Source organism: Anopheles funestus, chromosome 2RL (assembly GCF_943734845.2).
Source record: "Anopheles funestus chromosome 2RL, idAnoFuneDA-416_04, whole genome shotgun sequence".
NCBI lineage: Eukaryota > Metazoa > Arthropoda > Insecta > Diptera > Culicidae > Anopheles > Anopheles funestus.
Window position 1 is genome coordinate 16713885 of NC_064598.1, and position 17167 is coordinate 16731051.

Here is a 17167-nt window from a genome sequence, read left to right on the forward strand (position 1 = left end):
TCAGTGTGCGAGCTACAGTTGGCAAGGGGAAACTGTCAAACAATCGCTGCCAATGTTTTGTTGTCAAAATAGAAAAATCGAATTTTCAGGACCGCGGCCGAAATAGTGTTACCAATGAGTGATTTGTTCAGTTTCCTAGCGTGAAAACGGTGTGCTGTGCTTATTAGAAGAAGATCTTTACGACTAGGACGAAGGATAATAGCAAAATGCCGGTTTGTAGTTAATTTGGTGCCATGACATCACCACTCTGCTTCCGTTTTGTCTGGTGTGATATGCACTCACTGCTCCCTTTCTCTGCCTATCTTCCGTAGGAGGAAGCGATCAAAAATGAAGGTGAAATTGAAAACGTTCGAGTCGTCGTACGCGTGCGACCGATGGACAAAAATGAGCTCGATTCTAGCTGCCAGAACGTGATCAAGGTGGACAAATCGAACCGAAGCATCACGGTCGTAAAGCCAACTGCAAACTCCAGCGAGCCTCCCAAGGTGTACTACTTTGATAACGTTTTCGGCGAAGATTCGACACAGGTGCGTTATTCAACTGGTTTCAATGTTTCACCCCACCACACCGGGCGCAGTCAGTGATGCGGCTGCAATTATGATGGGTTGAGTGGTTCCGAAGTGGTCCACCTGCTTTGCTTCGTGCCTTACGTTTCCTTTCTCTTTCGCGTGTAATGACCATTTCGGACTGCAGGTTACATTTGGCAACCTGTTTATAGCATTGCTAATTGCTTTCACTATGCCTTACTATTGTTTTTATTGTGATATGCCGATTTTTGGCCCTTTTTGTTCTCCATATGGCATCTTCGATTGTAAAGACAGCTAGCGATAGTATGTGCCAAGGTCGAAAGCAAACCACTTAAGACTGTGCCACCTGCTACTATTTGTACAAAATTTTGGAATTATTACGCTGTAAATGGCCTTTGCAATAGGTCAAAAGACATGCACTGTTGGTAAAATATTCAATATCCAAGCGTTTGTAGAAATAAAAAACGCTGAACATAGTGAAGCTGAACACACAAGGAGTGGGACGTTTGGCCTTTGGCGTTTAGGATCGAGTTCAAATCTCAACCCAGGAAAAATTAAGTCTACCACAATGTACCGTCCTTGACGGACTGTTAAAAGGTGCGAAATTGAAAAAAACACCAGGCAGACAATTGACAAGAACCTTCTCGTTTCTTTCAGCAACAGGGTAACTGTAGTACAATTCACGATTACAAACATGAAAACAAATCAATCATCAAAACAGAATAGTACAGTCAATAATTTAAAACATACCAGACTCGAGTTAAAATCTGGACTGAATTATACCACTATTACACCGACTTGATTATCCGGTTGAGACCAATTTGAGATAAATCTTAAGCGGTAATGGTTGTTGATTCACATTATTTTTGGTTTCGGATGGCATCATTCACAGTTAGTACGTTAGTACTTGGGACACAAATATGTTTTTATTAGAAATTTCAATGTTGGGTCGAACAAGAATAGTTGTTTAGACGCACAGTAAAGTGCGCAAATAGTTTTAATAATATTATTTTGAAAACTTAATTTGTACAAGAGGACATTTACTTCCATCTTATTCCTTTATTAAAGTAATTTAAAGTATGGCTTTTGAAGAGAAAAAACACTCGCCGTCTATAATGCACATCATTTTTTCTATTCAATCACTTGAAGATACTGATTGAAAAGTAAAAAATCTGCAATTATTTGATGCTTATGAATAGAAATGAATCTTATTATTATTATGGTGATAGAATTTTAACATAAATAAAGACTCTCGAAAACGTAAACAGTATTCACGATTCTCGGCAATCCGTTACGATTTCTTACGCTCTAATATTTGGTAGATTAGTTCACACATCTCAAATACCATTCGATGATTGTAATGCAGATGGTGAGAGCGTTGGGAAAGATTCGTATGAGATTAAGACATGGTTGTAAACATTGATTCCTGGTTTCTCTGAATGGAAATGACGCAGGGAAGTGTTTGAGTAATAATTTCCAAAAAATGTACGATGGAGCTAAGAATCGATAATGAATTTTAATCCTGGCTTAGGTGATAAAGCTTTGTTGAGAGGCAATTGTTCTGGACGGAAACGGGTTGTAGTTGCTTTTGGACGGTCTCGTCACTGGATCGAGCTAATGGTGTCTGTGTAATTTTCCAGCACTAATCACAGCTGGAAAGTGTGGCTAAACGGTAGTTTGGCTTGCATAGCTCGTATCTCGATATGTACAGGTTGTTTCGAAAAAGAAAATAACATGTAACGTTTGTAAGCTTAACATCTAAGGGATGGAAGAATTGTACGACAAAATGTGTAGCCTATGATATGATATAATCTTTTTAAAAAAACCTCCTCTTGAGCGTCCTTTACTCAATTTCACCCTTCATGCCTAGGCGCACGGTGACAATTAGATCGATCAAGTAGAACAACGCACCAACCACTGCAACCGAACCAGCACCGCATAGGAAATCCATTCTAGAACGAAAACAAATTGTAAGATGAAGCATTAGTGTGAGTCATACGAGAATGAAGCATGACATACCTTTGCGTGTTCGGTGGCCAATAGTTTCGGTTCTTCGTCTCGGACCAATCGCTCAAAATGCATGCCGCTGTCGCCAAGTATAAGATGAAACCGGTCAAGTTCAGCAGTGAGCTCAGTTTCCACGGAAAGCTGTAAAATGAAATTGAAAGATCAATATTTGGTATTCCCACTCACCACGGATGCAGTGCCACACATACTTGTCCCGTATAACCTTTCCGAACAGATAGACCACGGAGAATACCAAAAACATGGCGAAGGTGGCGTAAGCCAGCGCCACGGTGCGCGATGAGATGAACACGCGAAGCCGCGAATTGTGGGCTGGATCATCGATCAGTCCGATGCAAACGATTGCGACAGCCTGCAATTACAGAGCAAATGACGCTGTAACGAGAGTTGCTAAGACGATCGGGGGCCTTCTGTGAAGAATGTTTTTGGCACGTATGGGATACATGTTGGGACAAGATATTGTGAGGGAAGCGTTAAGTCGAGGATGAGGTAAAAGCAAGCTGTAGGCAAGAATATCGTCACTAGAACCGACACTAATTATCGTCGTACAATCTCACACTGTATCTGGCCCACTAAAGCGCCGGAATGCGGGACAACGGATGCGGGTTGTTGTGGGTGCTTCCGCCAAACCAAGGGGCATATGCGAAACTATTTGTCGTCGTTGACTCATGCCAGCGGTGCATGAGTGATGACAATCACCAGCAGCGTGCAGCCGTTGCAACTCTAGCAGCAGCAAAGGGTCCGTGAGAAAAAAAGCAGTTGGAAGCTAAAAGTGGTGGAGTCGTTTTTGCCATCTCGGTCGCGTCATTGCGTCGATTGTGTTGTACTCTTTCAAGACAATCGATATCTTTCATCTGCACCTTTTGCCAGATGGAACCGGTGGTGAGGCTGGTCGGCTTGGAAGTGCGGGGGGTTAGTGTGATTTAATTGCGATGTGGTGCTGTTGCTGCTGTTATTACGATGTATTGCTTCTACGACGATGATTGTTGCTGGTGCTGGTGTAGTTGCATAACGTACGAAGGCGCTTGGAAGGTTCTCGCTTCCGCTTAAATACATCAGCACATTTTTTTTTGCATCTCCAACATGCTAGAAACACAGACCTGTTCTAGATTGTACGTCGTATTTGCGCGGCTGTGTCATATATGCGTCGTTTCAATTGGAACTGTCTTATGATTTTTTCGTGTCACATTATCACACAACATGACCTTTTTGACCATACTGTTTGAGGCTGCTATTTTAATCGCTTCAATTTAAACAAATAACCACGATCAGAACAATGTTATGCTTACCAGCTCTAGAAGTTTCAAAACGGGTGGCAAAAATTTGCCCGCTCCACTGCTGTTGAAGTACTCCTTGCGCATGCCACGATCAGCCTGATCCGTTCCATGTTCTGCGCTGGCCATCGTAAGACGTGAGATTTCTGTGATAAAGAGCACAAATAGAAACAAATTAATTTAATGTTGCTTAACGTGTTGATCAGTTCGTAACAACATATAAAACACATGTTTATGGTGTTGAACTCGTGAAACAATCATTAACACTTTTTAGAAAGAAAAAAAATCGTGCGATCGTGCCCTTACGTTTGGGATGCACTTTCGAAGCATAATTTTACGAGTTGAGTTGTTAAACATTGTAGCACACGTGTTGTGAGGATCTGTATTGTTTCACTACTTGACACTACGTGTTTAGTCTTTGTTCAATTTTGTTCCTCTTTTGTTTCTTTCAGTGATCAGACGTCAATTTAGCGTGACTGCGTTAAGACATTGTTGAGAGGAAACACTGCAGCGAAGGAGTTGTTGCGTAGGAGATTAATGATAATTGAATAATTGCCAGTCTTAAGCAGGAAGAGATTTTCAGCCTTTGGCCTTGTAGGAATGCTGCCCGAAAGGGATGACATTTTCTTACAGTCGTGGAATGCGCTGAACCGAAGGACAATACAAACAATGTGAAGAAATCTTTGCATTTGTTAGAGTGTTAAATTGGATTAATTATGTTTACGTTTGCTTTCAAAGATTATGTTTTTGGTGGATAAACAAAATTCAAAACTCTATTGGATTGGTGGGGGATTAAGTTTGAATAATCGTTCGTTCGTATACTCTACCTATGTTCATGGTAGCCAACAAATCTTCACACAGTCTCACAGTATTAATCAGCGATATAGCACTGCAAGAGCACCAGCAAATGTTAGATTCAATGTAGGAACACACATATGGATGACTCATGTTAGACCCAACTTTAATTAATGTAATGAATTTTAACCTCCTCAGACGCAATGCGTGATTCAATGCTAACCCGTTGCAGCCTACCGTTTTTTGAAGATTTTGGTGGCGAAGCTTCTGTTGCACCCTCTTCCACCTTTTGACTTTCGTCTTTCTTTTGATTGCGTGAAAATTTCGAATTGCCCATGGTAATTGTCGTTTTTGTTTTTGGGTTGTGGGGTGTGGTTGTTTCCAACGTAACCTTTGTGTAGTACGACGCAACTCTACGACAATTTAATTTAGATAACACTAGCACGAGTACTCCGTTGAAGAATTATTAATGCCTGCTGTCTACGACCACTTGCGAGTGACTGACTTCCGATGGGTTCGATCACTGGGCGTAGTTTGAACAGCGAATAGGAATCGATTGACGATACATATTCAGCGAAGGTGACGATCGTGTCATACAATGCCACGCGACTCTCGTCCAACAGATGCGCATAGTTGTGTACGTTGCATCCACTTAAGGTGGCGACATGCCTGAGTTTCTAATGCTTCAGCATATCGATAATTATGATTAGAAATTTGTGAATTGATAAATACACAAAATTGTATTATTTTCTTCTCAACACTTTTGCCTCGTTTATTCACGTGTGAAGTGGACCCAAACCACGATCTATATCTATACTTATAGTTTTTCACACACGTCCACGTTGGCGGAATGGTGTATAATTTGAATGTTTCCAACATTAGTCCACCTTTTGAATCATGGACTTTCTCTTCAACATCGGCGGTCGTGGATTCAGTATTGGTTAATTTGTATGCTCCATGTTTCCGCCACCGCAGAGATGTAATTTCTACATCTTATGACACAGGCAAACATTATGCTCTCCTGGTGGTTAGGAGGAAAGGGCTTGTCGAATGGTTATGAGTTGTTTTTTTCTTTCTTCCCTCCACTCATTGCAGCTGACTCCGTGCCTGGTCTATGGTTGGATGTCAAAACTGCACACTAGTTCCGCCGTACCCTGCCTAATAGCCCGCTATTGGATGTTTTGATTTCCGGATAGTGATCGATAGCAGTATGGAGACGCGTGATCAAAAGCAAAACAGAGAACTCATGTTACTCTCCGTGATGCGGTCCATGTTCCGGCTTTTTGTCCCGCGCTGGCAAAGAAGCGATCGTGAAACTGGTTTTGTTTGGCTTCACTTTTTAGCGTTGCATCGTGATGTTTTGATGCATCATCGCTCTATTACATCGCGCGCAAAGAGAACGCGTGTGACACCGTTGCACGCAGTACACGCAAGTGTTGTTGTTATTGTCACACCCGCAGAGGAAGTAAATGGAAGATATGCGAACAACTTCCATCGATGGCGTCTGACGCGGAAACCAAAAACGAAAACGTTCAATTTTGTTCCTGCTTTGTCACGCGGAATTCCATCAGTTTACCACCTCACAAACCCATAAGATGATGGTGTTTCTCTTTTTGTATCGTACTTATTTTTTTCCATTATTGATTGATCCCTTGATCGTGGTTGTAATGTAGGGTTCGAACCACCGGGAAACTGGTGAGAGAAAGTTTGAACGGTGAGCAAAAAAAGAAGTAATAAAAATAACCACATTGCGCATTACGGTAGTATAGATCGACCTAATGATCAACCGAACACGTTCGTCAACGTGTTGGAACTTTCGTCATCGACGGGTACAGATGCAAATGTTTTCCAAGTTTCTGGTAAAAGGGAGTGATCTAAGAAAAATATTTACACCAACCGCTTTATATTTCTTCGATGGAAACACGCAATCGGTTCACAGATCATCGTCTTACGCAACGACTGACACGCAAGATTTAAAGTTTTTTTTCCCCGCCGCTCTTGGTGATCAAACATTTTCTCGGCGATATATTGATGTTTACACCCTGCATATGTTTACGCATATTTCTACTGTAAAAAAGGGTCTACTAAAAAGGGAAGGTGACCCTAGGCGTATGCGTTCCTTTCTTTGCGGGAAGTGAAAGCTCCCGTAGCACAGAGTCGATGTTTTTGAAGTTGATAGATACGACAACACATTTCAAACTCCCAATGCTGATGCTGATGCTGGCATAATGTAGCGTTACTCCTCATGACAGCACAATCGAATGGATGTAATAGTTATGGGAACTTTCGTCCGGTGGAAAACAGGAACAATGTGGCACAACCTTTGCTCGATTGTTTATTTGTACTGTTTTGATAAAAGCACAGCAAGATGAGTGCATGTGAGAATGAATAAAAATATACAAAACAATGTTTCTTTTCTCGTGGTGAAAATAGCTCTGGAAGTAGGCATACACTATCGATGATTAAATTATTTATCTAATCCAACTGACCCAGTGCTGTGAATTTAATTTCGCTTCTTTTTTTTAGTTTTGTTGTAAAAAGAACAAAAGGTGCTCTTCCTGTATTACGTGCAATCACTCAATCTGGAGCTGGAGGTGTACTGAGTCATATTCTACCGACATGTGGTTGCGTGCCAACACGCTACCAAACCACACCATCGCTTCGAACGCGAAACGGTGAACCAAAACAAAATACGTATCAAAATAAATGCTGCTTTTTTCTGGTTTACCTACCGCGTGATGGGCCATCGAATACAAACACTACCGCAACAACACAGTTTTTACACGCGGTGTACAACTACTGCCATACCGTGGGGTTGGAATACTACCACTGGCCATCAACAAACCAGCTCACGCAAACTCTTCCGATGGTGGAGAAAAAAAAGTATCACGCCACTCCACGAAGCATAATGAAATGAAAGTTACACCGTGTAGCATAATTTTGCGCCATCACAAAAAAAAAACCCACCAAACCAGCTCTAGCCCAATGATCATGCTAAGAGACGACGGAAGAAAAACGAAAAAAAACGCTCTTGTGTGTGTCTGCATTCGTTATGGGAAAGAGAGTGAGAGAGTCGTGGATTTTGGTTATGCTACCGCAATCCACCCCAAATCTGGGCATCCCGTAAAAGGGTCATGAATTTAAAGAGCCACGTTTTTGGTTTTAAATTCGTGCTACAACCATTTCCCCCAAAGGGGAGATTGGTCATTCTTTCATGCGTTTGCTCGAAGACGACGAATGCGGAAACTTTGTGAAGTAATGGTTAGTGTTGCTTCAACTGATTCGCAGATACAGAAAGGGGAATATTTCAGTCTTTTATACGTACGGCGGTTATTTGTGAGCGAACCATGTGGATGCGATCATTATGGTGGGAAAACTTTCCCGCGCATTTGTACTGTACACAATATGTGCCCTCGATGTCGCGAATAGACGACAAAACTGTTGCAAATAGCCCTTATATATATGCTGGTATGTGTCTTTTTTATAATTAAATAAAATTAAATATATCAACAAGCCCAAGAAGATAGCGAATTCTCATATTCCCAAAGGTATTCGGGAGAATACACCTAAAGAATTTGTTAGTTTGGCGTGTGAATGAAGAAATGAAAAAGGAACAGAAGTCATGGGTTTGATAATTCATCCTATCCTGCTGAATTTTGATAGCTGCTTCTTTAGCAAACGAAATCCAACCGGTTTTTTTGTATATCCGAGAGAGAGCATTGCGACGATGTTGCTGTCTTTTGTGAACGTTATCGGTTTCTTCTTTGTGCCTCAAATTTGTATCTCTGATCAAATTTTGGCTTGTTTGTGATTCTACAGCGTTCGAAGCGGGTTGTCTGAGTGTTTTTGCGTATGAGTCACATTTGTGTAAAAACTAAATCGTCCAACACTAATTAAAGGAGAGGGTGTTTTCTTATCTCATTTTAATACCTAGCGTCAACAGTTTAATAGCTTGCGTCTACAGCATGATTTCATTCAAATATTCTGAAAATTATTTGAGTCACCATTCAGTGACAGCAATTTGAGTTGAATAGCAACCCACCTATGTCCAAGATGGTTGCATGCATCCCGGTTTTAAGATAGTATAGTCATAAAAACACTTTCACTTGCAGGAACTCACCACCTTCCAATAGGAAGAAAGCTCATACTACTGTCACTTTTTCCTGTCTTTCCATATCTGATGATTGATACCGAGTCACACCAGTACGTCGGTAGATCTTTTGCACGATCACCAGTTGCTACCAGTTGTGGAATATCCGGGAAATCAGGCACAATTATTTAACGAGATTTCTAACGTCTTTTACTTGGCGTAAAAGCTCAAAGACGCTCTTTAGATCTCTGCTTAACCCGTCTGCTCAGCGGTGAACCTGACCCAAGTGTAAAATTAATCATTGATTGCATTGATTCCGCCCGACAGACAACCATTTGTCGCCAGGAACCGGTTTTGTACCTGTTGCTTTCAAACACTCACTGCTAGAAGTGGTTGGCATTAGATTCCACGAGACTCTTCGCGGACATTCATGTAATCGACATAGCGTGGCGTCCGGAGGGACAACTTCTTCACGAGTTGCACCATCGAACGTTCACCTGCGTTTCGGGTCTGCACAGGTGTTTTGCTAGCGAACACCCTAGAACGTACGCTTGAGGGCACAGAATAAGACGATATCTAGAATGGTTCCTTCAGGTTGCGTGTCACTGAAGCGGCAACACAATTGGGTCACGGTGCACCCCGACCAGGGAACTAACGACGTCATACAGTCCCGCGCGTTTGGACACGTTCCGAGCGAGCGAAGCTAATCGTTCGTTATGTTTGTTTGTGGAACAAGTGCGATAGAAATTTCCTCCCTGCGAAATGCCTTTTTAAAATGTAACATGCAGGCGGCGTGCAGGAAATGGAATATTGCTTCGATAGAAGGTAAATGGGAAGGGCATAAATCTTTTTTTGTTTCTAGAACAGGACAAAGGTAGGTCGTGTACACCAATTTCATGAGGGGTTTTCACGATATACTCCAAGTTCTAAGTTCTACTTGAAGATTCTATCCAGAACTTGTATGTGCAGCAATTTTTTGTATATTCTTGTACATAATTTATAGATTAGTTTCTTATCTTCATGAATAACGGTCGTCCAATGCTTTGCCCACAAGAAAGGTGTGGTCGTCAACAATAAGTCTCCGAAGATGATAAACAAATATGCGTACACCATTAGAGTCTGTAAGTTATTCAACTCAAAAACATCTCCAGTAAACAAAAAGCAGTTAGCAGCAAACTGCTATGGCCATCCAGCAGCCAACACGCGTTCCAGGTTTTTGTACCATTGATTGTAAACAAACTCCAAATGTTTCGAAAATGGAAACGACAACATAAGAGTTCGTTGACGTACGTTTGTGTGCTTTAGTCAAACAGTGACCATACATAAAACTTCTCCTAAAACAGTGGAGATTCGTTTGATGTTGAAAATGGTCCAGTTTTATGGAACCGTATCACACCGCCACGAAGTTTGAAAGCAACGGTTCAGTAATCAACCAGTGAAGGAGGACAGTTTTTTATTTTCCCGCCCTTGATAAAACACGTCAATTATGGACACTTGCAATTTGTACAACCTGCAATTGCAGTTCGCCGCTCGATGGTGTGTTTGTTTTCTTCTGTCTTTTGCCTTGCCCAGAAACATGTTCCGACTGTTTGGTATTGATTTTCTTTCACGATTTCATGCGGAAAAGTGTATGTTTTGTGGCATTTGCTGCAAGTTGAGCGGTTGTTAGAATATCTACGACCACGTGGCGAGTTTATTTGCAGTTCACTTAGTACTTTTGTTGGTACTAAAGTAGCAACTGTATGTGAATTATCTTGTTGTAGGTGTACTTTCACTTTTAACATGTACTTCTTGAAAATCTCGACCAACTAATCTTGCGCCTCTTAAACAGTTTCGTTGCTTCATTTTCTCTTTATCACCTAAATAAGATTAACTTTTTATACATTATTTTATTAGCGTTAGGAGAGTCCTTTCTCACAAGGCTTTTAGCTGTCCAAAAGGAAAAGTCAAAAACACAATATATTCTGAGGCAAAGGACTTGGCTTACACTCTTTCGGCAAGACGTTCCTATTCCATTTATCCATGCAACATAAAGATCGCGACGATGGCCACAAAATTTGGCAAAAACCGGTTAAAACCTGTTGGATACCGGTTCGGGATCGCTTTCGACGTATCCAACATTTGGACTATTTATGTTTCTCAAACCTTATTTCTTTTCGTCGTTTTCCCTTTTTCGTGTCTTCCTAGTCCGCGGCGTCTGTACGACGAAATGGCGAAACATTTCATCATGCCCACCGATTGGAGGGTTTTTAAGGTCCGGGAGGTCCTTCCAAGAAACTGGAAACTCAACATTCCGCCAACAATCGATGTTTTTTGGCGGGTTTTTCTCGCGATCACCAACATAATCATTCCATCGCTTGATAGCGACCATCAAAGCTGGATTCATGCGTTGGTTGAAGACACACCCTTCAAATGGTGTGCCGTACAGAAATTAATACACGGATATCGCTATCATCTGAAGCAAGTCGCAAAAATCATGCCAAAGAACACAAATCCATGACGCCATGACAACGGTGTTGACACGCATCGCGTGTATATGCGTTATCGAACACACCCACGTTCTTCCGCCAAAATGCCAACAGGCAAATGCTTTGTTTCTAAAACTTCTCTGTTTTTGGTTTCATTACTCCGACATAATTTTGTTTTCCTTTCCTTTTCGGTTGTCGTGAATGTTCTCCATTTGGTTCCAAAATCACGTCAAACAATACGCACGCATTCTCACGCACACGCTATCTTTCGTCGATATAAAATACCTGCCTTACTTTTTTCTTATATATAAACACTACCGTGCTTCGATCAAGCCGTTCGATCCAGTGTTTTTGGGGAATTTTTATACCGTTATTGTACGACTTTAAAAGAATGTCTCCAGTGTTACGTTGGAGGTTGAAATCACCAAATCATTCACACTTGTTACAACAGGGTGGTCAACTCGCTAGGATAGAGTTCTGCACTATGTGTGTCTCTATACACCGTTTCCCTCACCAGTAGCCGAGCGAGAAATTATGTTTCGATGGCATGTCAGTTAAGGGCCGCGCCCAATTCAATTTCTAGCCAACCGAAGAACGGCACACGTCTAACGCACGATGCAACCCAACGATGAAGCTATTATTTTATGCCGATGGTTGTGTCGTGTGGAACAGCGAATGGAACTACTTTTTTTCACGGTAGAACCGGCCAGCGAAGCAAAAAAAAGAGTAAGATTATCGGACAAATCTCACTGTGGACGGATGTTTTTAAAACGAAATGGTACATTAGGCATCTAACCTGTTTAGTTTTTTTCTTCACCAAAATCACGATCAATTTGGACAACGATCACTACAAGCTCCTTCACGTTTTTGGATAATTCCAGTTCTCGAAACACGTGGACGCAGTTGCGTTACTCGTTAGTAACGTTTTGAGGGCAAAAAATTCAAATATTACTACCACACCAAGATGCACTTGCGTCGAGACGGCAGAGATGCCAACAGCATGAATCTACAAAAACGTCCGGTTTGGGGGAAAGCGCGCTCAAAACTAAAATCCTCACCACGGGCACAACGGGTCCGAAACGGGCATCTTTCAGTCGCCCGCGTTATGCTTGATGGTTTGCGTGTGTGCGTGTATGCTTTGTGCTTTGGTGTTGAACGCACACATTAAGCTCGGTCTCAACAACACAATTTATGCTTGCCGCATGCTAACGTAGTGTGCGTTTGTGTAGGTTACTTGAAGCATATCAATGCGTACGTGATACATCTATGCAGACTTGCCGGTGTGTTTAGACCGTGCTTAACTTTGTTCGAAAGCTTTGAAGTGAACAAGGGTGGTAACCCTTGAAGGCGCTAGGGTAGTTTTCTTTCGCCAAATAAGACAAAATTTTATAATATATTTACGAACATTGTTTTTTTATTTCCATTTGTCTCTTTTCGATATCGCACGTACTAAAATATATTTTTGTTTATATTTGAAAATAGACGAAATAGGCCCTTGAAGCAGTGAATTGAAAAAAAAAACGGTTAATTATGCAGATGAGGCTCTCAGACACTTGTCGATTTTCGATCTATTGTCTTTGTGTTAGCAGTCAAATAGGGTGTCCGCCTGTTTGTGCTAATTTGAATGTTGATGGCATTCAACAGACGTCGCCGCTGGAAGTGATGGAATGTAACAAAAGGGTCATTAATGTGGGCCCAACCCGCTGGGTAGAGTAAATGACATCCCAATAGCACCATTACCATTACTACAACGAGGTACTTTTAGTACTGCCAATCTTTTGCCATTTGTTTTTCTCGTGTGATTTAGAAGGTGTTAACGTACTTTTATTAAAACTTCTTATTAAAGATTCTGCAAACAGAATATTCTTCGGAGGAAAAAATCACTATTCACGGAAACGATCGATCTCCGTCACACACCGGTCAGCTACTAGTGGCATACTAACATACTGCATTCGATACGCTCTATTACTTCATATGGTGTGGTGTGGGTCATCGTCATCGATCACCGTGTTTCGTCTGCAACGGGTTAGCTTGTCATTCTGGCGGAAGAACATGCCCGTTAACCTAGAATTCATCGAGAAACAACCTCAAACGATGAGCTCAGATGAAAACTGTTTACGCAATTCTGCCAATGCGACGAAAGGAGTGGGATGCGATAATTGATTTAATTAGCGCACTTCATTGAAAGGAATCAGTACAGCTCTTGGAACGAACTCGCTGTATGTTTTAGGTCAGGATCGGAACGTTTGCGTTGGCCGTTACGATCACCGTGGGGCCTCTGTTAAAACGGTGTGGCGTGCGTTTTGGAGGAAAATTAATTGATTTAATTTGTAGTTCGCTTTATGAGTTTGTCCGAGTTTGTGTTACCCAAATCGAGAAAGCAAACTGTCGCTGTTAAGAGGTGTGTGAAGAAACTGTGTCCGTTTATTACTACATGTGTGACGAAATGTGTGCCTGTGAAATGGTTCTTATTTATTCTACAAAAACTTCACGCTTCTTTAAAATTATCAAATAACCAAAACACTGCGTCATCTTGTATTTCAGATCGATCTCTACGTTGACACCGCCCGTCCGATCGTAGATAAAGTGCTGGAAGGATACAATGGCACGATTCTGGCGTACGGACAGACCGGTACCGGCAAAACGTACACAATGTCGGGCAATGCAGAATCGCCCCAAACGAAGGGCATCATTCCGAACACGTTCGCGCACATCTTTGGACACATTGCGCGCGGCAAAGAAAACCAAAAGTTTCTCGTGCGTGTCAGCTACATGGAGATCTACAATGAGGAGGTGCGCGATCTGCTCGGAAAGGAGCTAAACAAAAGCCTGGAGGTGAAGGAGCGTGCTGACATTGGTGTGTTTGTGAAGGATCTCAGCGGGTACGTCGTACACAATGCGGACGATCTGGACAACATCATGAAGCTGGGCAACAAGAACCGTGTCGTCGGTGCAACGAAGATGAACTCGGAATCGTCACGCTCGCACGCAATCTTCTCGATAACGATCGAGTCCAGCGAAACAGATGAAGCCGGCCGGCAGTATGTGCGTATGGGCAAGCTACAGTTGGTCGATCTGGCCGGTTCGGAACGACAGAGTAAGACACAGTCGTCGGGTTTGCGGTTGAAGGAAGCGACCAAGATCAACCTTTCGCTGTCCGTGCTGGGCAATGTGATCAGTGCACTGGTGGATGGTAAAAGTACACACATTCCCTACCGTAACTCGAAGCTAACGCGACTGCTGCAGGATTCACTCGGTGGCAATAGCAAGACGGTAATGTGCGCCAGCATTAGTCCGGCCGATTCGAACTATGTTGAAACAATTTCGACGCTGCGATACGCATGCCGAGCAAAGAGCATTCAGAACTTGGCCCACATTAACGAGGAACCGAAGGATGCACTGCTGCGTCACTTCCAGGAGGAAATCGAAGAACTCAAGCGACAGCTTGAGGAAGGTATCTTTCAGCAGGGAATTGAGAGCGGTGAAGAGGAGGAGGAAGATGAAGCTGAAGGTGAGGAAGAGAATGATGAGGACGCGGTGGAGGAAGAGTGCGATCCGGACGAAGATCGCGAGCGCGAACGTTTGGAGCGCAAGGAAAAGCGTCGCAAGGAGAAGGCCCGGGAGCGTAAGGAAAAAAGTGACGCCGAGAAGGAACTGCTGGAAAAGAAGGCAATGGAGAATCAGCAGGAACTGAAGAAAGCAAAGTAAGTTCTTGGCCATCCCGGTCCAGATAGAAATGGCAAGCGTAAAATGCTTATTCTTTTTTTTGTAGATCGGAGCAAGACCAGCTGCGGGCGAAGTTGTCATCGTTGGAGAACAAAATTCTCGTTGGCGGAGAAAACTTGCTAGAAAAAGCGAAAGAACAGGAGTTCTTGTTGGAAAATTCGATCACCGAACTTGAACAGCGCACTAAAACGGAGCGCGAGTTGAAGGAAAACTTGCAAAAAATCGAAGCCGAACGTATCGACATCGAGGAGCGGTACAGCTCGTTACAAGAAGAGTGCGTGGGCAAAACGAAAAAGTTGCAGCGCGTGATGTCCATGCTGATGAGCATTAAATCGGAGCTGGCCGATCAGCAGCAGGAGCAGCAGCGGGAAAAGGAAGGCATTTACGAAAACATTCGTAGTTTATCGCGCGAACTGGCACTTTGCGAGTTGGTAATCAACTCGTACATTCCAAAGGAGTATCAGGTCTGTAAACAAATTCCATTCCATCCCTTTCTGACGATATACGAAGCTAACTAATAAGAATCGTTTCTTGTCTTTCTTTATTGTTAGAACATGATCGAGAAATTTACCCACTGGAATGAGGATATTGGCGAGTGGCAACTCAAGTGTGTTGCGTACACTGGCAATAACATGCGCAAAAACATCCCAGAACCAAAGGTCAACACCAAAGAGACGGATCTGGTAGATCTGTCGCATGTGTATCTTAGCTACAATACGGACTCGGTGGCTGAACCAATACGCGCAAAAACGGCAAGACCGCGCACATCCGGCATTGCACGACCGACGACGGCCAGGAAGTACTATTAGGAAGCAGAAAGTGACAGATGGTATTGTGGAAATGAGGCTTTTAGTCGTGAAACTCCTAGCAGAATAGATACGAGTATCAGTAACTTTAAAGGCAACAAGTCACATCACATCAAAGAACACAAATGATTTCATTAAATCGACCATTGCTGGTGTTGTCGCGTAAACATACTACAGTCGATGCAGATTTATCAAAGCTTGCACTAAGCGCACAACAGTACAGTCACTCGCTTTAAACGTGCAATACGATACTAGTCGCTTTATGGTCGAACAATTGACGATTGTCAGTGAATTGTTATTTTAAAATCAAAAGTAAACCTTAATATGATGGTGCCCACCTAACTTAACACAGGAGAGTTCAACGATCAATGTGCATCAACGTGCAAGTTATAATTTTCTGTATCTTTACGAAAAGGTATATTTTGTTGACAAGTGTATTATTGTTTTATAGCATACCGGTGTGAACCTTTCTACGTAGTGTTATGTTGTAGCAGTATGAAGAATTTACTTAGTTTAGACGTTACGTACACGTTACGTTACGTTACGTAGAATTTACGTACAGCCGTACGCATTCATACCAGTCACGATAATCTTTTCGCCATTATAACATGATTTCACCCCATCGCTACCATATAGGCATGTTAAACTGCGCACTGGAAAATGTGAACTAATGTATCTGTTTCTGGTTTAATCTTACTATGGACATACATTGCCTCCGCGAAAAATAGCCAATGATTTGAATGACAGATGTACCAAAACAGTAGGAAAACAAAAGCGTAGAAAGATTTTGCTGTGGTTGTGACAATATTCCAGTAATTTAGAGACAAAACCAGGATTTATTTATGTGTACAGATGTGTTTTTTGCTTCAGTTTAGGTGTAGTAGTGTACGCACTTTGAATTATAGTTTTCTTCAGCACCAGCGTTCGTTACAAAAACCATGTTTAAATTTAATTACTTGCTTACTATTAACACTTTATTGAGTGCAAACGTTTCTCGATAGGTTTGGTTTCAACGGGGTAGTCGAATACTACCAACCCCCCAGTCCAACCGTAGCGCACGAGTGAAATGTGAAGAATCAAATGTATTTTCTAGACTAGTCAATTGCTACATTCGGGGCAAATAATATGGCACTCATAAACGTAAATGATGATTTTCATGTCCGCTATAGGAAACGTTTGTCTACTACTCATGACTTTGTAACTGAGTAACGGTACACAGTGCAATGAGTATAGTTTGAAGCATTAGACTAAACATAAAATGAAATACTCAACATACACACAAACACACCCTGATTGCATATTTGTAATGGAATTTATTGAAATACACCAGAAAACGATAGACTTCAAGCTAGATATTATCGTTGCAATCTTCTCTGAGTGTAATATCAACATCACATAGTTTTGTTTAGCTGTTTTACGCCATCAATTAGTCTACATATCACTATTGTTCTTTTAG

General features: G+C 42.1%; 2 protein-coding genes across 4 annotated transcripts; one reads left to right on the plus strand and one right to left on the minus strand.

Annotated features, from left to right (window-relative positions):
- Positions 1–36: 36 nt before the first annotated feature.
- Positions 37–17062, plus strand: LOC125764986 (kinesin-like protein KIF3A). Its single transcript, XM_049429792.1, has 5 exons — positions 37–212; positions 312–527; positions 13724–14883; positions 14952–15369; positions 15457–17062. Exons 1-5 carry the CDS (start codon positions 207–209, stop codon positions 15712–15714), a joined length of 2058 nt encoding a protein of 685 aa, XP_049285749.1. The 5' UTR covers positions 37–206; the 3' UTR covers positions 15715–17062.
- On the minus strand, positions 1432–12234 carry LOC125765152 (uncharacterized). 3 transcript variants are annotated; one of them, XM_049430056.1, is made up of 5 exons: positions 11976–12234; positions 3842–3972; positions 2744–2904; positions 2547–2675; positions 1432–2479 (listed from the first exon to the last, which is right to left on the minus strand). In XM_049430056.1, exons 2-5 carry the CDS (start codon positions 3953–3955, stop codon positions 2371–2373), a joined length of 513 nt encoding a protein of 170 aa, XP_049286013.1. In that variant the 5' UTR covers positions 3956–3972; positions 11976–12234; the 3' UTR covers positions 1432–2370. The 3 variants fall into 3 exon arrangements, with proteins under 3 accessions (XP_049286013.1, XP_049286011.1, XP_049286010.1); XM_049430054.1 differs by lacking the exon at positions 11976–12234 and adding an exon at positions 4859–5273; XM_049430053.1 differs by lacking the exon at positions 11976–12234 and adding an exon at positions 4654–4836.
- Positions 17063–17167: the final 105 nt, after the last annotated feature.